This window comes from Sinohyriopsis cumingii, unplaced genomic scaffold (assembly GCF_028554795.1).
Source record: "Sinohyriopsis cumingii isolate HCF-2022 unplaced genomic scaffold, ASM2855479v2 utg001673l, whole genome shotgun sequence".
NCBI classification, from domain to species: domain Eukaryota; kingdom Metazoa; phylum Mollusca; class Bivalvia; order Unionida; family Unionidae; genus Sinohyriopsis; species Sinohyriopsis cumingii.
The window spans coordinates 254,287-278,144 of record NW_028316034.1 but is presented as its reverse complement, the minus strand read 5'-3'; the positions used below and the strand labels follow the sequence as shown (position 1 = coordinate 278,144).

Genomic DNA, 23,858 nt, shown 5'->3' with positions numbered 1-23,858 from the left:
AAAAGAAAAAAGAAAAACACCTGAGTGACATGACGGAAAGTGAGAACTCAAATGACAATAACAACCACGGCGAAAACAGCGACAAAGACGAAGACTACGGCATACATGTGAAATACGGGCTAGACATAACAGAAACGGACTCGGAACAGGAAACAGGTCAGGAAACTGAATTATCGGAAGGGACAGAAAACACAATACAAAGAGCAGATAACTCTGGAAACGGATCCGATCGGGTGCACGATGCCTCCAAAGAAACAAACACACAAAACTTATGAACTAATTAAATAATTTAACAGGAAAGTACAAACAAAATATGTAAAAGTACTTTTGATAAGGAATGCGGCCACCTGAAGAATAAAAAAAATAGAAGGAACAAACTTCCGAATTACCTCAATAAATACAATGGCATAGATAAGGAAAAAATAAATTAATTAAACTAACAGAATTTGACATTATTTTAATACAAGAAACCCACAACAAATTTTCAAATCAACTAATATCTTTTGTTGAAGAAAAAATGAATGCAATCGTAATTTTAAACAACTGCAAAAATGAGGATATAAGAGGGGGAGTGCCAATAATTATTAGAAATAAAACAGTTCTTGATTAGGATAGAGTAGAGGAAAAGGGAATTTTTAAAGGGAGGATGATCCACATAATATTAAACAATTTGCATATAATAAATATTTACTGCCCGGCAACTAGGTATAAGAGGCATGAATTTGTGCAAAATTTAAGCAAACATCTAAATGATTATACAACGGAACCACTAGTAATGGGAGGGGATTTACCTGGGTATGGGGATAGTACACATATGACTGGGGGTTTGTCAACAAATAATCATAGTTCTAAAGAGATAATAGAAAAACTACTAGAAAGTCACAAACTAACAGATATATACAGAAGATTAAATATAATCAAAACTGAATAAACATATGAATATAAAAATGGGGGGGGGGGCAAGCAGACTTGATAAATTTTACGTAACTAAATTTGAAAATAACATTCACATAAAAGCATAAACAAGAGACTTCAGAATATCACACCATAAACTTATAAATTTAGAAATGAAAATGAAGAACACAAAGAGATGGGGGAAGGGGTTTTGGAAAATAAATAACAAAATACTAGAAGTAGAAGAATTTATTAAAGAAATCTATACAGAATTAAGAAAAAAAAAATATAGAAGGGAAATTGCAAATATAACAATAGACTGGGACAAACTAAAAAATAAAATAAAAGAAATAGCACTGTATCATCCCAATAAAGAGAAAATTGCAAATAATGGAGAAAAACGAACTAAATACATTATTAAAAAAACAACTAACAGAAGACACTAAGAAAATATATAAAGAAAAATTAAATAAAATTATAGATGAAGAGAATAAGGAAAGAGAGGTACTAGCATGGAAATTCAAGTATATATATATATATATATATATATATATATATATATATATATATATATATATATATATATTGTAATAGACCTGGGGCTCTAAAGCTGTAATAGGATGGATGGGAAGGGTGGTTTTTCTATGTCATAAATTTAACATGTTGTTCATGTCAATGAACATATAAACTGCTGAAAGAATGAATTTAAACATTGTAATGTATCAGAAGTGTATAGATCGCGACTTACCTTGATATCTGTATTAAACCGTTCATGTTTATGTCAACTGTGATTGCCGGTCATGTGGTAACATGCGTCATGAAATTCAACCTCGCACATCGTTAAATACTCACAAAATCTTCTGGAATCTTATTTCATATGAATTTGTCATACCAAGAAATATGTTTATCACCCTTAAATTCCCATGACAACTCATCATTTGAATAGCACTGAGCTCTATTCCAACAGCTGACATCACGAAAATACGTCTGCAGGCAAGATGGCCGACACTAGATCACATGACCGGTTCCACACAGTAAATTTGTCAAGTGCACATTTTCTAAAATTAAATTTCACTTGTTGATTCTAATTGCTGGCCTTCTTTTATACTAGAATAAGTATGTTTTGAATATTTAATGGTGTATTCTTCGTTTTTATGCTGGTCAATATATTTTCAATGTTATCAGCGTTCATTGGTAGTTGTGTACTCTTCACCCAAGCTTAACTGTCTTGGTTACGATTTCAAGTACCTTGACGTTTGACGGACACGACAAAATACGTAATGTTTATATATTTGCTAATGACAGAGTGTGAACGGACAAGTGATGATAGTTAAATTGTATATTAACCCTCAGTTTGTGTCGCTGGTTGTAGAGTATCTGTTCGGCACCACCAGACCTGTTCGGCGTCCCGGACAAGCAATGATTGGTTATGTTTACATCACATGACTACTTTCCAAAGAGTATAAATAGGAGTGAAATTCGAAATTCGGCAGATAGCTGTCAACATCAGCGCTTTAATCAACATCTCTCCACCATTGAGGTAGTTATAATTACAACTTTATTGGATGGCGTTATAAAGCTCACAGATACTTATAAAAATAAGACAAGTCTACAAATTTTAATTTCTTTATTCTCAAAACTAGACTGGAATTATATATAGTACAACAATAGGAATCAATTCAATTCAAACAAATTCAATTCACTGCTATTGAGTCACGCTTAATATAAAAGTAATATGGTGCCACATAAATAAGCAGCTATCTCCCGCCACACTAAGAATTTAGCGTTAACTTTCAAAATACTCCGTGGGTCGTCCATTTCTCGCTGAGTGATTATGTTAAGGTTATGAAGGCCAGCATATTATAACATTTGTGTATTGCATACGTTACACGTAATCAAACACATACATTCATGTTTTAGTCATATTTCTTGTATTAAGCATCTTACCACAATTTCATAGTCAAAAATAAAAAAGGTCCTGACTTTGAGCATTCTTGCAATTTATTATTTCGTTTACACAAGTTAGCCCATACCCCCCCCCCAATCTGTTACAATATATATATATATATATATATATATATATATATATATATATATATATATATATATATATATATATATATATATATATATATATATATATATAAGTAGTGGGCTTAAATAAAAGAAAAGAATTAAAAAGGGGGGGTGACGACTAGAAAAAACTATTAGATGAAGGAAAAGAAGTAACAGACAAAATGAAATTATGAGAATTATAAGGAATTTCTATGAAGGTTTATACACCTCACAAAAATAGGAGAAAACACCATCAGAGAATATTTAAAAGAAATAAAGTGTGAGATGATACCATCAGAACACAGGGACATGTGGTGTGATGATCTCATCTCTAGTGATGAGATACAAAACACGATAAAACAACTAGCGAAAGGCAAATCACCAGGTAGAGATATACCCATTGCGGAATTCTACACAAAATTCCAAAGTGTGTTAGGGCTGATTCTTGAAGGTTTATATAATAATATACTTTTAAAAAATGAATCAATGTCAAACTCCATGAGGGAGGGATTGATAACCATAATTTATAAAGGGAAGAGAAATGGAGAAAAATTAAAAAATTGGAGGCCCATCTCCCTCCTAAATATCGACCTCAAAATTTTAAGTACAATCTTAGCAAACAGATTTTAAAGAATGTACAAATGAAATCGTTAATATCAATCAAACATGCGGGGGAAAGGGCAAAAATGTACAAAATAATATTCTAAATATAAGATCCATAATAGACTTTCTAAATGATACAGGTCAAAATGGTGACATGGTACTTTTTGACCAAGAAAAAGCCTTTGATAGATTGGAACATAATTTCATAAAGTAAGTATTGGAAAAATTCGGTTTTGGAACAAATTTCAAAAATTGGACCAAAATACTGTACAGCAACATCACTGCAAGAGTACAGGTAAATGGAGCTGTAACGGACAATATCAATATACAAAGATCAGTGAGGCAAGGATGCCAACTGTCAATGCTATTATACGTAATATAATAGAAAATCTAAGTATAAAAATAAGGACGAACGAACACACTGAAGGAATAGAAATTCCAAATCTAAAAGACGAATTCAAAATGCTCCAACACGCGGATGATTGTACCAACTTCATTAAAGACCTAAATTCCTTTAAACACCTAGAAAAAGAATATGAATTCTTTAATAAAGCCTCAGGGTCAAAAATCAATCATGATAAAACAAAAATTTTTAAAATAGGAAACTGGAGAGGTAATCACCCGGGATTACCACCCCATCTAATAAATGACAAAGTCATAGCATTGGGGATATTTTCGGAAAAAACGAAGAATTTGAATACTATAAAACTCTAAAAACGAAAATCAAGGAAATTTCCATTATAAACAGAAAAGACATATAAAAATAACAAATTAACTAAAATAACTTGAAGTACCTAAGAAATTTAGATTTATAAAAGAACTGATAGGAAAATATAGGGATCAAGAAAATGTATGGGAAATAGAGGTAAAACAAACATATGTTTGGCTTAGAGATGAAATAGCAAGGAAAATTAAAAATAAAGTAGAAGAAGAAAATATTGATATTAAATGGGACGGAGTATGGATGCACTGGGCCAACATTGGATCCCCTAAAATCCAGAGTTTTTGATTTTTAAATACCTTCACAATGCGTGGTTGACGGGTGAAGTCGCTGTAAGAAGAAGAATGATAAGAACAACAGTAAAATGCCCACTGTGTAGAACAGTGAACTTCACAAAATTCCATGCAACCACACAGTGTGAAATAAGAAGAGATGATAGAATTCAACTGATTATGGAAATCTGTACAAAAGAGAAATATCAAAGGAAACACATCTTATATTTGGACGGAAACATTGATAAAAATACAATAATTAAGATAACAGATTATTTGAAAAATAAAATGATGGTCTGTGGACAAGTTATAACAATTAAGATATAGCTAACACAGGCCATCATAAACCATAGAGATAAATAATTTATTTGAAATTCCAAGATTAAAGACATTTAAAGTCAGTATAAAATCCTTTGATGCTTCCCAACATCAATAAATAAACAATTTCAAATGTACCCTTAAACAATGGAATAATCTACCAGCCGGGGAGCAGGGGTGGGGAAGGAGCCTTGGTATAACGCTCATAGAAGGCGTTAACGCAAACGCGGGCCGAGACCTCAGTCCCATCCCGGTTCCCTTGAAGGGGTAACCCTAAAAACACAAACTTAATGTATCGTTATACAGTTTACAGTTTTGATTGTGTAAATCAGTATATAAAATCGCAACATACCAATTCTATAAAATTGTCTTCCTTTTATAATAAAAAGAAAACACTACCAACCGGGGAGCAAGGGCGGAGAAGGGGCCTTGGTATAACGCCCAAGGGCGTTAACGCAAACGCGGGCTGATACCTCGGCCCCACCACGGCTTCCCTGGAAGGTGGTAACCCTAAAACACAAACTTAATGTATTGTTATACATTTAACCTTTGATTGTGTGAATCAATAAATAAAATACCTACACACAAACTGTATAAAATTTTTACTATTTCCTCTTATCTTAAAAAAGGGGAGGGGGCAGGGAATCTGTATGGGGAAAGTAAGAGGTAATGACGTCATGGGGCTATGTCACATGGCGCCACGCGAAGTGGAAAGGCCCATAAAAGAGCCTAAGAAAAACGCCCCATAATGAACATTAGCACATGCAAAACACAAAAACGAACACAACACTTCTAACTATTTCCATTACTGTATAGTTAACTACTAATAGTTGAATTTTGGCCATAATAAATAACAGAGGGGGCCAAAACTCGGGTCGGGCGAAATACAACAAAAATATAAAGTATGGACCCTCACTCGAATACATCCCGCCTCATTTCAAAGAAGGAAATCATGCGATGAGCGACACATATAAGCACGCATATAAAACACTAGGCTTTTTTCTTTTTCTATTGAAAATAGTACACTACTCAGTCGCCATTTCAAAAATTATTAATACAAAAATATTAATTAATAATATTTTTTTAAAAAAAGCGGTACCAAGGAAACTGGGAAAATTGAAATATGCTGTCTCAACATGAAAGCTATTATAGCATTCACACACATAGCAATGCACATATAGCAAACACGAGACTAAGGAGACCTCTAGCAAAGGTCACAAACACGAACTAGGGGAGCGAATTCGAGCTAGGTGAATGAAAGTTGGCGCGGATGAACACCCTTATAGATGACACTAGGAAATATAAATACCCCATCAAAAATTTTAAATAAATAAAAATTTTATTGAATTTTTTTTTATAAAAATAAAACAAACATATCTGGGGGATACACATACACATAAAACACTTTTTCCTTTTTTTTTAAACTGGAAGAAGGTGGCATCTGTCTTGTGCACCCCCCCCCCCCAAAAAAAAAAATATTTTTTTTTAAAGCTGAGCGCCTTACGAGGCAGCTGTTAGTACCATTTTTATAAGTCTTTTTGGTATGACGCGGCCGGGCTCAAACCCGCTACCTTCCGCATTTGAGGCGGACGCACTAACCACAAGGCCATCAACGTATGGACTAAGAGACAGTGCAAAAACTTGGAGATAACGGTATAAAATCCTACATAAGTAAATAACATAGACGTATAGACAGAAAGACAGACAGAGACATCGACAAGCTGACTGAAAAGACGAACGGAAAAGCATCGTTGCTGCTGTTCATGGGAAAGTTGGGGAGTTCCCTTAGGGTAAAAGACTTTCGTTCGAACTAAGATATCTTTTCTTGTTCTACTTTAAGAAAAAAATTTTCTCAACTAATATATTGGCTCTAATTAGTTCTTTTTCTTCATACGAATCAGAGCAATAATATTTGAGACCTGGAAATGTTTTTTAACACCCTCTCCCACACCGGCACCCCGCTCCGCACTGGATGTGGCAGACAGAGACAAACAGGCAAGTAGAAAATTCCAGTCATAATCTTGTACGTAAAATGATAGTTAATGAGGGTGAAATTTGACAGTACTTGCGAGCAAGGGGAGAAGACATATGGAATAGACAAGCTAAAAGAAAGTTTGACAGTTAGTCAGTCGAACGTTCGATCATACTTACTGGTGTTGATGAGGAAGTTGGACAGTCCCCCAGGGTAGGTGGAGGAGGCGGACAACCATGATACAATGGCTATAATAGTACCACCTACACTTCCCGCAATCATACCGACCCCAGTTAGCATTTCCCAGAACATGCACAGCGTTATGGGCAACACGGCCGAATTGATGGCGACACCCATAAACAGATGAATAAAACTCAGGTTCAGCTAAAAAGAAATAAAATTAAACATAATTGTATTTAAATTACACTATAAATAGATATGTCAATATACGTAGGCATATTCCAAAGAAAACTATGATTAGTAGACTAATTCCAGAATCAATAAAATGGCAATAGCCTCAGGTCAAAACTGACAGATGTTGGTGCCAAAGATAGATTTGGCAGACAAACTTCTACTCTCACATGGAACTTGGTATCTGGTTACTCTCCTGAGTGCTCTACAGGATGTTACGTCTTAACGGGAAACTTGCAATGTTGTGATACTTAACATTTTCATGACATCAAACTTTTATTACGTCCTTTAAGAATCGACCATGTAGACTCAGGTCACATATATAATTTACTGGGTCAGTACCTATATAGCTCTATCTTTAATTGCTTTTTCCCCTTCTATTCTTTCTTTGATTGTCCTTGGCTTAGTTGTAAGCAATCGAAGCACGGACTTAAAAGAAAACTGTTTGCTATTTAGAATATGTAGATGATGATGTCATTCTATATTTAAGACTACAGTGCACAGTGAGTTATTTTAACATTTACGTTACTTTTACATTGTAAGACATGGCTATGGGAAACACAGCGTAGAGCCATTTGTCAGTTCACATAAAATAGTTTGCGTTTTAGATTTTCACAAGAATTAGACCGTCAAAAAGTAACGATGGAACAATAAAGGAGATACAAATTGGCGACTTTTTTCATTAGATAGCTTAATTTCATAGCTCCAGCTTTTCCCTTATACCCGCAGAACAAAGAAGAGAATGGTAAGTGGAACAATGGCAAGGGTCGTCCAAAGTAGACACCAGCTCTTGAGGCTGGCCAGGTAGTCAGTGTATTCTCGGAATGGACCATGGATGAAACATTTGTATCGCACCTTGACTGTTCTTCCCGCCTGGAGTTCTCCTTGTCTAAACGTAAAGAAAAGTTATTTTTAAAACCATTTCTTTGGAAAAGGATTGAAAAATCTGCATTTTCCTAAAGTACATACTCATCTTAAAAAAGGTATTATTGTAATAGCATCTTCTAGCAAACATTACAAACTTATAACATACTGGATAACGTGATACATTTAAACTAACAACGGCAATGTTTTGTCGACAATTTTACTTCTTAAATAAAAACTCAAAATATTTAATTTTTACTTTACTCTCTTCAATTTTCTTTTCAGCATAATCAGACATTCTTTTTTAAATAGTTTCAAGTGTACGTGCATCAACTGGACCTTTTGAATTGATGTACATGCATAACATGGGAAACAAATCTCATGTAATTTTATATCAATATTAAGTTGTCCTTCTTCCCACGCATTTCATTTATCCATCCATGCATCCATCCATCCCTCCATCCACGCCCTTATTCAACAGCAGCGAGCAGAATCTATCTTCCAAACTACTAAAATCGTACCAAAAAAAGCAGATTGTTCTCTAAATTATTTGGGTCACTCAAATCCGACTTTGGACCACAAAAGTTTTGTTTGAAATTTCTGGGTAGCAAACTCTAATATACTGCATATAACAAAAGTGTAAATATTGTTGTTGGTTGTGGTATTAGATAGGCTATAAATGGCGACCAGAACATCAGTTAGAGAAGAAACGTGGATAAACTCTGGTAAGAACCACCGACCATCGAGAAGCTGCTGGCAGATTTCTCACCTATATTGGCTGAATTCCAGACTCGAACCCACGCGGCATGAGATGAGACGGCAGTGATCGGTAAAGGCAAGCACTTCAAACCACTCGGCCACCCTGGATTTAGACCACTCGGCCGCCCGATCCCCTCAACATTTTTTTTATATCATTAAATATACTTTATGATTTAATAGCAATGGTGCTATGCACAAGTGCAGAAAGCAGTATATCATGAAATTTTGCAGCATCATTTGCGCTAGGCAGCATGGGTGACAACAGAAATATACAGATTATCTTACTGGAATTTCACATATGAATATGGCTTGGAGCTAGTACAATCAACATATGGGTTCATGTTTACGTTCAGATGACGTAATGTTCATTATTATCACGGTACCATATTATCAAGATTATGATTCAACAAACAATAATATAGACTTTAAACAATTTTATATATTCTATAACAACTTTATTATTCCATATTAAAAGAAAAACAAATACCTTATTCATGCGGGTTTGGGAGAATATGAAACTTGATAGTTTTGAAGATCTTACCCTTGCTGATGTGGTAGACGCTTACAAATGACACTGTAATTAAAGCTCTAGAACAGTTAAATGCTGATTGCAAATGCCTGCTAAAACAAACTCCTTGAGGACTAAGATCGGCTGACATTTTTCTAAAAGGGAGCAACGGTCTAAAAGTAGAACGACTACTAAAATATCAGGTCGTATGTGGTATGAATTTTAGGTTTGCTTATAACTGCAAACAATAAGCACAAATTAGCAAAATCACAAGATCATCTAATAAAGAAATAATTTGATTAGGTGATTTAAACATCCCACTTCTGACACTGCCAATTTTACCAAAAAATGTTGATTGTTTTAATTTTGTATCGCAAGCATATAACTGTCAACAGTTTCATTCCTCTTTTAACTTTGTTTACCACTTATTTCCTTCTTTTGTCCAATCAAAGAATTTGGAGAAGTGACTACCATCTTTATTGGAATCCATACAGATTAGTAACTAACATCTTATTTGATTTACACCGCGCCGGTGGCCTAGTGGTTAGAGCGTCCGCCTCGGATGCAGGAGGCCGCGTGTTCGAAAGACTTACAAAAATGGTACTAACAGCTGCCTCGCTTGGCGCTCAGCATTAAGAGGTTAGTGTTAGGACTGGTCGGCCTGGTGTCAGAATAATGTGACTGGGTGGGACATCATGCTACATGTCTGCGGCATGATGCCCCAGTGCTAGACATTACTTTAAACTGTCACACTGCATACATCGTATCGATATGACTAAAAAATTGTTAAAGCTACGTTAAAAATCTAAATCACACACACACACACACACTTTTTGATTTAACTTACAAGATATGTGCATTTGTTCCTCTGGTAATACAATGTGTTTTCCTTTGATTTTAATTCACATTTAAAAATGCTATATATGTTTTCACATATATTTTAAGGTAAGAAAGCATGGATACATTTAGGTTGAAGACTTTGTCAAAACTAAGTATTTTGAAAAATATTATTTTTGGGGGGCGAGGGCACAAGACAGATGCCACCTTCTACCAGTTTAGAAAAAAAGGAAAAAGTGTTTTATGTGTATGTGTATCCCCCAGATATGTTGTTTGTTTTATTTTTATAAAAAAAAAATTCAATAAAATTTGTATTTATTTAAAATTTTTGATGGGGTATTTATATTTCCTAGTGTCATCTATAGGGGTGTTCATCCGCGCCAACTTTCATTCACCTAGCTCGAATTCGCTCCCCTAGTTCGTGTTTGTGACCTTTGCTAGAGGTCTCCTTAGTCTCGTGTTTGCTATATGTGTATTGCTATGTGTGTGAATGCTATAATAGCTTTCATGTTGAGACAGCATATGTCAATTTTCCCATTTTCATTGGTACCGGTTTTGTAAAAAATATTATTAATTAATATTTTAAAATATTCATCAATTATTGCATTAGCTGTTTGTTCCTCATATTTATCGTCATCGAAAAAGGAGCATAAAACATTTGATCCAATTAAACAGAGAGAAATGCGTTGAACAAGAATAATATTTATAGGTTACTGAATTTGGATGAGGAAATGTGAAAGAGTGTTGTAAATTAGCAGACAGTTCAAAAAATATAATACAGCTATTAACACTTATCTACAAAGTAGTGCCTTGGATGATAATGATTTGAAGTTTATCACAACATGGACAGAACAAATACTTAATATATAAGCAGCTGTGATAAAGAGTTTTACTAAATAATATACTGCAATTGAAGATTCGCGAAAAAAAGGTTGACGAAGACAAGCAAAAGATCTTAGATGTACAGATCGTTTTAAAGCAGAGATTCAATATCAGGCCTAAAGCTATGAAAGCCTCTGAAACCGTAACGGAAAGAGCAGATGAAATTTCAACCATTCAACAGTATTTGAAACACAAAAGAATGAAGGATAATCTCAAAATCACTGTGACGTGAATGGGTGTTATGCCGCCACTGTGTTAGGTATGTTATGGTTGGTTGGAGTGGGGTGCTCCCAATATTTATTTAAATTATTATAGAAGTCCCAACCAGTGACACATAGATGTAAAGTTCTGAACCCCTAGTCAGCAATGCCGACGGTTAAATGATTGAATATACAAAAATGTGAAATTCAACGAATAGCGATTTAATAATAATTCAATAGTCAAGTGTGTCTAATTTCCCAGGTACTCTCCTTCCGTTCGACCTGTGATAGATTATTGCATCATATGATCAGTAGTGTGAGATCGCTTTCCATTTGTCCTTGTATTCTACTCATCTTTCCTCCTCCTTCTCAACTCTCTCCACCGACTAGACTTGTCGACTCCGACTACTTTGCTAGTTTCACTTCTGTCTCCCCTCTTAGAGACTCGAGACTTAACTGAACCGGAAGTTCTGCCCCCCAAAAACCTTCATGTGAAAACAGAAGGACGGTACAATATCTTCCTTAGCTCTCTCATCTCGCACTACACCCAGCATATCATCAGATAACGGCTATTAAATTTCTTCAGCCACGCATTCATTCACATCGAAATACTCATACGTTCTTGTATGGTAAAACAACATCGTAATAAAAGCACGGACGGTATCAATTGCTTCTCATGCATACATCAATAAATTGCGTCACATCAGTACATATTCCTAATCCCATTATACTAAACAATATCACAGCAATCAGACGCATTTGTTTACATTCCAACTCATACAAAATACACGAATATTCAAATATCCATGCTGTGATATATACATACATCCATGTTAACTAATCTTACACACTTCAACCATTTTCCCAATTCACAATACAAGCATGTGTAAAATCTAACATATAACATGTATAAATGCACTAGTTTACTACGAAGTAACTTAATAGCAAATTACAAAATTAATTCTGACCGAAAGGTAACAATCTACACAATTCTCTACATAATACTCAAAAAAGCCTGTAAATGAACACTACAAAGATAATTGTACGTACTAAAGGCTCATATTAATTAAGCATGCATACTATACATAATTACAATTACAATGCCGTAACATTCTGCAAAAAGCAAGCAAATATCTTACTGGCCTTTACGAAGCGTTGTCTTTCCTTAGAATCTCCTCTCTAAGTTGTAATTACGAGTGGCTTCCCCGGAGTAACCCTATATTTCTCAGCAACCTTTCTAGGCGATTCTAAAGTTTCGCTTGCTAGTTAGAAGTATATCTCGGATCGAAATTGTTATCACAATTCCGATTGGGTGTCGCTTTGACCCGATCCAGTCAAACTTAGCTGACAATGTCCTTCTGCTGTCTGTCTACGTAGGGACAGATTTAAAACACGACCCAGTTCATCGCGGGTTCCTCTGATTTTAGGACTTAGTTGTAACTCATAGGTGGGAAGTCGCTCGATCTAACGCCTATGCCGATCTAAGATGTCGAGTCTTCTCTCTGGTCACGTTTACATGCATAAGAGATTAGCTCTAGCCTGCGAAATGTATAGACATCAAACTATGGCTTGTAATAATACTTTAGTTTATTTACGACTTACGAACTGGGCTGATCAAACGTGACAATCAGACTCGTTAATAAGTGATATTTAGAAAAGAAAGCAATCTTTCAGTAATACAATAATGTAATGAGAACACACATGGACAGTAATATTCGTTTAGTTAAAGTTTATGTTTTTATTTTAAATGTTAGCTGACTTTGTAGCACCATTTAGCATCGTAGATTTAGGTCCTATGATTCCGCCTATTGGGTATATATACGGTTCAGATGTGACTGAAATCGTGGTCGTAGTTCGTCAAACAGGAAATGACCAGACCAGGAAGTCCTAAAAGGATACGAACTATGTCTTTTGTCGACCAGAATAAAGGCGCTACAAGGCTCGTTCAAGAAACACGGAAATCTTGTTATCATGACATTGCAAGAATACACATTATCTGAAGACCATTTTGCCATATTCGTCTCTCTGTCGATATTGAGCGAATGACGAACGGCACTGTGACACAGTCTGCGACCCAGAGGACGAACCGATCGACGATTCAGTCTGCGACCCAGTAGACGACCTAGTGGACGACTCATTCTGTGATGACTCAGTCTGCGGTATATACCACAGCCCAGTCAACAATCTAATTGGCGACCAGGCGGCGACAAGAAGCCAGGAATAAGACGGTATCTCGGTGACGTAGAAATCTGTCTCATTATGTAGCGCCAGTCCTCATGCAGATATGTTGGGGTATCACTCCAATATAAAGACCTTTCCTAAAGGACCAGAGAAAGCTAGATTCGGGGTAGAGTTGCCGAGTAAATTCCGCAACAGTAGTTTAAAATCAGTCAGATCAAGTATAAAAAAGGACGTAACTAATGAAATAAATCAAAAGAATCCAGAAATCGAAAACGTAAAAAGTGATTTTGTCACATTTGCAAAATAAAGAACTAGTTGCCAGAAATAAAAATACGTATTATAATCTGTTACATTTAAACAGATTGGCAAGAGCAGTAAGTTTCGAAGGAGCTAACGGCTTAACATTCACATAATGTAGAGAAATCATTTTATCCATGTGGATTATATAGAGAAAAGAAAGAGATAAAAAGAACAATAAATCGGAGAATAAGAAAAGGAAACAACACAAAGTTAAACGAGAAAATGACAATGTCGCTCGACCAAGTGCATGAGAGATTGAAAGAACGCGGTTTAGTTATTCACATGTAAAATAATTTGGGTGATGCATTTGCTCTCTATCCTTATACTCATCGTGATGCAGTTTTGGAAGACCGTAGCCAACCTGAACTTATTGGTTTGCATCACTCTGATAAGCAGATGTGTTATGAGCATACATTTATCGCCATGGCAACGGGTGCTAGTGCATATTTAGACAGAAATATAAAACGTATAAATGTAGATGGAAACATAAAACATACGTAACGCATCACAAATAAGAAAACATACCAAAAGCAGTTTGAACATTATATTTCTCACACTCCAAATATCACGAAGCCCGACAAAATTATTCCGTTAGAAATCCCTAGGTTTGGGAATCAATATAATGGTTGTACCTGGTAGATTCTATTTACTTTTATATAGCTTGAAGTAAAAGTTAATTAGATGCTTGGAGTTTTAAATAATTTTGAAATAATGTCTAATATAGAAACAACAAGTTCATTGGATACTTTCAAATAGAATGACTACAAAATTTGTATGAAATTACCAGCTCTGTGAGAACAAACGAAATAAAGTACGTTTTCACTCATAGAAAGTTAATTAATACAGTTATGTTCAAGAAGAGCTAATGCAAAATTGACCAGACAGAGATGTTCAGTTTGTTATATACACTGCATAGTCATGATTATTACCGCGCCATATTGGATATTTAGAGAACCGCTGTCATCATGCTTGTCGTCTAGATTATTCGTATATAAACATATACTCAATTAGTTCACACATCCGTCCAATTTATAAGTTGTATAGAACCCTCTATTCAGAGACGAAGGAAAAAGAATGTTAGATTTCTGATACATGTGCACATGTAAGAAAGTGATCACTATATCTACGTCCAATGCATTTTTACGTAATTATCATTCCTAAAATCGAGCTGCTCAAAATGGCAACAAAGCGTGTGCTTTACTTTTAAACAATGTAAGTGTAATTGATCACACGGCTTTAGTTTTTCGATAAAATATTATTATCGTTACTTGTGGGGACCCATTCACAAACCCGTGAGTTGTTTTTATTGTAGATTCTTAGATCCCTGGTGCAAAGGCAATTTATTGAACCCCAGAGATCCCTTTAGATTCATAAAACATGCTTTCTAGACAAGGGGCATACAACAAAAGTATAGGTGGGTTCGGATTAAATACAAATCTGCCCTATTATGTAACGTAAGAAATATGCCCTAAAATATACATTAAGAAGAAAACCCTATAATATAATAAGAACATCATAAATCATACTTACATGATAGATCTATTACAACATTCGAAGATCATAATTAAATGTATTAATATAAATTTGAATTTTAAAAGGAGTTGCCTTTACCTAATATTTCCAGTGATTTGTTTTTACTTTGATACCATATTTTATGCGGTCACTGTTGCGGTAATAATCACTCTTTGGAATGCCTCCGTGAGATATCACTTATCATTTTGGATGACTCTTTGATCGGAAACGAAAACAATCCACCGTTCCCAATGCCTAGCACGTTCGTTACTGATTCAGAGGGATAAAAGTTAAGAAGTCTGTATCCCGAAATATTTTTGGGTACGTTTTCTAAGTATTAACGCGGTAATAGGACGTACCGGCCTGCGGGAAGAGAGTTAAACTACAATTTGATTTCCCGATACTGACAGATTATTGACGATATTACGCTTTTGTTCTTTCTCAAGATTTGAGACAATTGGCAGAAATCATCTGAAGTGAAACAAGGGGAAACCAGTAGGCCCTATTATGAATTGAAGAATAATTGAATATAGTGCAATTCCTTCTGATATCATTCCTAATTCTGTTAATAAGAATTATGTGAACGGAATTGCTTTATTTTATAATCATACGACAAGAATGAAAATGTTGATACAACGACTAACAATATTTTAACAAATGTCACGTCTGATTCCCAAAGAATGGCTCTAACAGTGGTTTTGATACCGTGCAAAATGAAAAAGAAACTGATCCTGACAATCATTCAATTCCGTAATGGAAAAAATTAATGATCAATTTGGAAGAATTAAATATAATGTCTTACTCACATTATAATTCAATTAATTCTCTTACAACAGTTTATTCTGTTAACATAAAGAACTGATATTTAATTTAATTATTTGATGATTACAAAAGAGGAGAGAGAATATTGATATAGCAACTAATGCAGTTTTTAGAAAATCATGCTTGTGTATATGATGCTAACGTAAAATATTGTCTCAATCAAACAAACAGAGGGCATTTGCGTCAAACGAGTGACAAACTATTTTCACCAGTGGTGAAATATATCCATTATTCACCCATTGCAAGCAAATTTGCTTTTATTTTATGCTCAAATGTATTCGCTAGCAATATTTACTAAAACAGATTAAAGAGGCAGCATTCTTATTGGATCCCTAGCGATTTCATCAGTTTACCGTTAATGTCTTGTTACGTTTTGTCATTATTGGCACAGAAAATATAAACAGTAAAATAATTATAATTCCCAATTCAAAGCAAACAAAAATTAAGAAAATACAATAATTCGCGGCTTGTGGGAGTTAGAGTCGTCTTTAATGGTAGGCGGTCATATTAACCTCTCGACTACATAAGCTTCTAAGAATAAATTCGAATGTTGTCACTATATTATCCATGGTTATTGATAGCCAGTGAAAAACTACGATATTTTTTCACTCCAGTGAAATATCAATATTATTCCACTTCAGTGAAATATCAACATTATTCCACTCAGAAAATCCGTAATTCAGTGGTTTGATTAAAATCAATGTGTTTATTTAATAAAACCCCAAATTATGATTATATGCCTTGCTACAAACTGTGGAATGGAAACGTTTGCACTTGATTTGATTGAAACGAAATATGAGAATTTCTTTAAGTTTATTCTCATTATCTATCCGGTATTTATGTACAAGAAGACTAGCAAGAGGGAATTACTCTTCAGGGACGATAATATCATTGTCATAAAAGATATTTTTTAATTATTTTAGACCATAATTACTTCTCAGTATTACCAGGGAACTAATAATTTATGGTTAGCAGAGCGTGATAGTGCAAAAGCACAATTCTGTTAATAAAGATCTTTGTGAAAATGACAGATTCATAGCGGTTTCTAACTGAAAAAATATACAGTTGATGGAAAATGTGTTTCAGATAAATAATTTAGTATCTGCGGTTATGAGAGGTGAAACAACTGAAAAGTAAAATAAAATAAAATAAATAAACTTTTAACGAGGCTGAGATTTCTGCTTGATTCATAAATGAAACATAGCCATATAGAAGTGTATTTAAGGTAACCACTAAATATACCTTGTCGCCATAACAACTTAGTATAACCTTAATTAGCGTTAGAGTATACATATTTCGATGGTAAGATCCAACTGATGTCATCTCGTTGTGATTTGCAGTTTGGTTAAATTGACATTCTTTGCACATTTATAGCTATATGTATTCTGATCTACAGATGTTTTAAACACATGCATATTTTTTAATCTTTGTCGGTCCAAAAATCATATTCCATTATATCTACGTCACAATACTTGCAGTTTTACGCCATTCAGCTCATCTTTATATAATCCCGGTAACTCTTTATTCTTCTGATTAACACCAATAACAGCATCTTTTTTTAAAAGCATTTGGGTGGTATTATTATTAGTATTATTATTATATGAGCATCCCATTTGGAGACAATATCTTTCTCTTCATGAATAAGTATCTGCAATGAAATATTGCTTTTCATCACCTTATTGGTTTTTGAATATATTATAGTACAAATCATACCTTAGAAACGTACTTCTAGTCCTTTAAAGACGTTGTAAATTGGCTTGAGTAATTTTCTTACATTACAATATAAGCAAAATCATATCTTACTCTGTGATTGTTCTTCTCTGATAGTCATATTTTAATTAGTTAATTAATTATTTCCTTTTCAGTACAGCTGTACATTCTTTGTCACCTTTAAACATTTTCCACCTGTTTACCGACCACAACATTGCTCACCAGTTTAATGAAATCCTTGTACAGCCTAAAAGATGTTTTCAATTGTATGGATAATTTGAACCCATCCAAAAATGATATATGCATCTTTCTCAGTTTTATCCCAACTTGATATATGACAATGTATGCCATATTTGTTTTATGTTTGCTTTGCAACGTTCACAATAAGTTAGATTACTAAAGGTTCTGTACCCATTTTGTATCTTCTTTAAAATAGTCGTTCAAATGTGTCGGTACATGTAAACCTACTTTCTAAAAACAACAAGAACGGCATTAGTCACTCCAAGCCATTCAATTTTTCTTCGATGGTTTTAATTTACTACTTGTTTGCCCATCTTAAATATCTGACAGGCATAAATTGGTACGTGACACATGCATATATTTAGTTATTGTTTAGTTACATACTGAATGACCTTAACTGTCACTTATATTCTTCATTATTTCTCATTGCTATTTCGGATTCTTCTTCTAATTCCAATATTAAAGCATAAGAAGAAACATAGTAATTAAAACCTGAATCCCAAGTTAATCCAGGTGCGCTACAATAATGTGCTTTATACAGTTTATAATTATTTTTGTATGCATTAATGAATTTCAAGCAAATAAAAGGCAATTAACTTTCAAGTGTGTTTCTTCAAGCTCAAAAGAAAAAAGATCTCAAATTAAAATGTTCCAATGAATCTTTAGCATGCTTGTAATATTTGGCTGGTATTCCTGATCTTCTGAGACTGGCACACAATTTCTCATTTTCCATAAATTGTTTTTACTTCCATGATGCATCCGGGTTGATTTACGATTGCTCATTGACCCCATACTGCTTTTAAAATCACAATATAAAACCTACGGAAGTTTCAGATGATGATCATTCTTACACTTATTGGCGGAGATATTATCAACCATTATGTTTGCTATGTTATCTGCTTTATTATATAATATTTGGTGATCTAGAAGTTAAAATTCAGAATACCCGTGACTTTAACACTTCCAATAATCGTGTTTTGTTTGCTTTTCTTCATGTTACATTAAGCCAGTCTTGACAAAGACTTCATCCCACAATAATGATAATTGTCTTGGTCGGATTTTGTCTGTATCAGAAAGGATTAACGGTTCTGCCCCTTTCTCTTTATGTCACTCTTACTGGTCTTACATGTATAAGGTTTTGGATACATTAACATATATTTTAAATTGATATTCTTTTCTTTTTACCTCGTTTATTTTCAACGGACATTTCTGAAATCAATCTTACATTTATCAAATTATATTTTTCAGGTGTGTATGGGTACTATTTTGTGTGGTTTTCATTGATTCTGTAGCATACAAATCATTGTATTATCTTTATTATGAACATTGCAACAGTTGTTCCTTAAGAATGAATGACCCATTCTGTTGATTATATTGATGCTTCTTCTCCCAATGGGCCATATCTCTCTACTTGTAGCGTTAGGCAATATCTCCCAATGGGCCATATCTCTCTACTTGTAGCGTTAGGCAATATCTCACAATGGGTCATATCTCTCTACTTGTAGCGATAGGCAATATCTCCCAATGAGCCATATCTCTCTACTTGTAGCGTTAGGCAATATCTCTCAATGGGCCATATCTCTCTACTTGTATCGTTAGGCAATATCTCCCAAAGGGCCATATCTCTCTACTTGTATCGTTAGGCAATATTTCTCAATGGGCCATATCACTATACTTGTAGCGTTAGGCAATATCTCCCAATGGGCCATATCATTATACTTGTAGCGTTAGGCAATATTTCCCAATCGGATATATCACTATACTTGTAGCGTTAGGCAATATCTCCCAGTGGGCCATATCACTCTACTTGTAGCGTTAGGCAATATCTCCTTGCGAAACCACACTTTCTATTTTGGCTTATTTTTGTTACGAGATGTTGTGTGTAATAATTCAAATATTCTGTTAGTAATAATTTGCACTTCATTTCTACTGCTTATGTTTAAAGTTCTTGCTCAGCAATAACAATTTGTGACTGCTAGTCTGTCTTCTGTTCTCATTACTCGTCAGATTACTAACTGAAGCTGAACACATACTGATCGGAAATCTAAATTGTTTGCTTATTATTTTATTTACAAGCAACGCATTACAGCGTTTAAAGATAATACAAATAAATATTGTTCGATTCCACCTCAATTAGGCACTCGTTTGATACTCTTTCAAGCGAATCCTGGAGATTTCTTGTGATAATTCTATTTATATTTTGTGTAATCAATAGAGGATTTCAAATGGGTAAGGATTTAATATTGAATTTATGAAATGAGTTGAATAACGTTCAGCTGGAAATTATTTAACGAGTTTAATAAATTTAATATTAAATCATTACCTATTTGAGATCCTTTTTATAACAGTTTGTATTTTAGCAGAAATTATTTAGATATAAAGAAGAACGAATAATTTCGTTTATTCGGACAGACGTGGCACCTATCTTTTGTTGTGCGTAAAAAATAGACACAAAGTCGAAATAGTACAAGTAGATTATACATCTTTGCAAACAATAAATCAAAGAATAAGAGCATACTTCTGTGAAAAGAGGTGAGTTTATTTACTTCTGTAAGTTATCATTTAGACCAAACTTGTATATTGGGTTGGTTCTATGTTACAGATATACCGCCTCCCTCCACCCCCACCCCAAACACCCACTATCATCTGAGCGAAACCCACAGTTTTACTTCTTATTGTTGCATTGGAGATTTACGCCATTTTTATACGATGGTACTGTTATAAACGACATTAAAAAAAAAACAAGTAGGAATAAATTGGCTATATTCAGACAGACGAGAACATTTTCCCGAAATTCTCTTTCATGAGTCGAGTTGAACAATGGCCACCAAAATGTTCATTGAAAACAATAACTAGAAGGAGGAGTTAAAAAGGTTTTCATCATGATCGCAGCCAATCGATAAAGAGAATATCACACAATAATGTCATGGGCTTATATGGACCAATCAGAATCCAAAAAGGTAAACAGTAACACGATGTGATATCAAATACATGAAACTGCAAATACTATAGGAAAACTGTATTGACAGTTGTGTTTATTACTCTCTCTGGAAGACGAGTTACACGACGCAGCAACAACCTACTTTTAGATTTGTTACTTTTTAAAACTAAGCATTGGTGCCATTTATTAAAAAAAAATTGCAATTGCAACGTCAGAGTGAAATTTACTTCTCTTATGACTAAAAATCGAGCTCTTTTACAATTTTTACTTCTTTCCACACCCACAAGTATTTCTTTTGTTTTTCTATTCTCTGACTTTGATATTTTCTCATCTGCAAAACTGCTACACCTTTTGAAGTATTTTCACGTTCAATCGGTATCGTCATATTTTTCAAGTGCATATACATCACGCAGCTGTTTCCATTGATAGTTTAATTGTTTTACATATGAACATTATTAATTAACAATATTTTCTTCTCGCTCCAAATATTTAAAGAATGCTCATCCCATTCCCATTTCACTAATATATATGTCTACCTTTCATTTTTTCCTGTTTTTAGGTTTAAAATATCTTTGTCAACCATAAACAGTCCGTCTTCTTTGTTATACAGAGATAAATCCATGTAGTAAAATATCCTTTCAATATATTTTTTCCTTCAAGTCTTCCTATTTATTCACGGTAGAGTCGCTATTATACAAATAATCTGATTTAACATATTTTATTCCATGAAATTAGGAAGACAGACTTTTGGAAATATTACATTCGTATATTGCAATATCTTACTCTTTATGTTTCATAATGCTTGTTTGATATTTCGATCTTTCAAAAGTAACAGTCCTTGGATAACTATGTAAGTAAATCAATAGCTTACATATATTTCTCGGGTCACTAGCTATATTTGGAGTCACCATGTCTGCCTTCGCGCCCCTAAATGTTTCTAAATACATGAACTATGTCAACTTACTTTTACTTTAAGGTTTTAAGCTTAAGGATATTTTGAAAAAAAATATCTATCATTGTCAAAATGATACTGCATAAAACAATTTTCCTCCTTTCATTTCCTTGCATACCAATGATAGCACATTGCTACTAATCCTCTGTGTGGTTAACATAGACCACTATAAACGGAATTTATTCAGCATGTTTGTATAAAATTTAGGTAGATTGTTCAATCATTTGTTCTTTCAATTCAGCTTAGCTAATACGATATAATATTTAGCTGCATTTTATTTTGTTTTTCCATTTGTATTTGTACGTTTATATGAAAACATACATTAATACACTTGCCTGCTTAGGTATTCCATTTGCATATTCGCGTTTCAATTTTATTTCGTGTTACTGATGACATGCTTTTTGCGTTGTACAAACGAGGTAAGATTAGAAATTGATGCTGCTTTGCACAATCAAGGAGGCACATTGCTACATCGCTCAGCGTTCGGTAATTTATTTTTAATATTTTTCTAACTGGTGGTAATTTGGCCTGAGTTTATCCTATTATTTTTCAAAATTATATTGCTATTTGCACATTTTATTGTTAGTACTACTGAGCTCAAAGGTATGGTTGCTGACCAGGAAATTTTGTAACAAATGTTTTGTCATGTGATTGGGAGTTGTTTTTGAAAATAATATTTTCTTGTTTATAACAACAATATTTTCCAAGGGTACAGAGTGTACGTGACCGAAATTGTTTTAAATATATGTGAAGAGTGCCATGTTTTTTGGGGCCGTAAAATTTTAACAAATAAAAATTATTTGATGGCAGTTAAAGGTTTCTCTGGCTAGGCAAATATATTCTACCTCTTACTTACATTTATCCATCCATCATTAAGTACACACACACACACACACACACACACACACACACACACACATACATACATACATACATACATACATACATACATACATACATATATGGATCAGTCTGTGTATACCTATCGTCATTAGCACAATCCCTACAAACGGTCATACTCTGGCATATGCACTTGTCACGTATATTTGCCTTTCTGCCCCTTCCCTTGCCACACAGAATACAGCTGTTGGAATCCAACACCAGACGGAAAGGCTGCAGAAGGAGTGAGAAGATAATTCATGGGATAATGCAAACTTTCGTTTTAATAACTATTCCACCCATCTCTACCATAAACCACCACTTCAGTATGTTAATGTCAGAACATATTACATTGGTCATATATAATCTTTCAAGATAACGTCATAATTGTTTCAGTGTTACTCAAATCACGTGGTACCTACCGATCATTCATAATATAAATGTATCTTCGATTACGAGTGCTCGTTTATGAGTTACCTCCGTCACCATCAAAACACCATTAAAAGGAACGAATCAATCACCTTGTCAGCATTCAAACGCTTTCTTACCACTCTTTGATGTTTTGACAACATTGTTTTGCAACTATATGGATCTGTGGCATTTTGACGAAAAATAAAATAATACAGTTTTTGTCCCCTACTTAACTCCCGGGTGCACTGCCTCAGTTTGGTTGGATAGCTGATTACGAAATTGTTCAGGAGAAAACTTGATTTCAAGTATTTTTGTTATTATTTTAACATGGGTTTTTCACATTCATTGTGATAGTGCCGAAAAAGGGTGGTTTAGGTTGTATGCATATATGAATATGTAACATCCCCAACATCCGTTACCACTCCTAGTTCCTATGCACTCTACAACGAAATTGCCTTTAAAAGGCACCAACTAAACAATATTTTAATTTTAGTGTATTTTCTCCTCGAAGTATTTCAAATTTATTTAATGTATTCGGGAACAATGATCAATTGAGCACAAGAACACTTTATCATATCATAAGTGGTTATTTCATTTAGCCAAAAACATTTCAT

At 34.1% G+C, this 23,858-nt stretch overlaps 1 protein-coding gene across 1 annotated transcript in view; it reads right to left on the bottom strand.

Moving 5' to 3' along the window:
• LOC149771763 (uncharacterized) overlaps positions 1-23,858 on the bottom strand; it is a 76,684-nt gene that overhangs the window by 7,481 nt on the left and 45,345 nt on the right. Inside the window, exons 9-11 of the mRNA XM_089948161.1 lie at positions 22,937-23,067; positions 7,970-8,135; positions 7,015-7,219 (exon numbers count right to left, since the gene is read on the bottom strand). Of these exons, the coding sequence (XP_089804287.1) occupies positions 7,015-7,219; positions 7,970-8,135; positions 22,937-23,067 (502 nt within the window). The remainder of the gene's footprint in view (positions 1-7,014; positions 7,220-7,969; positions 8,136-22,936; positions 23,068-23,858) is intronic.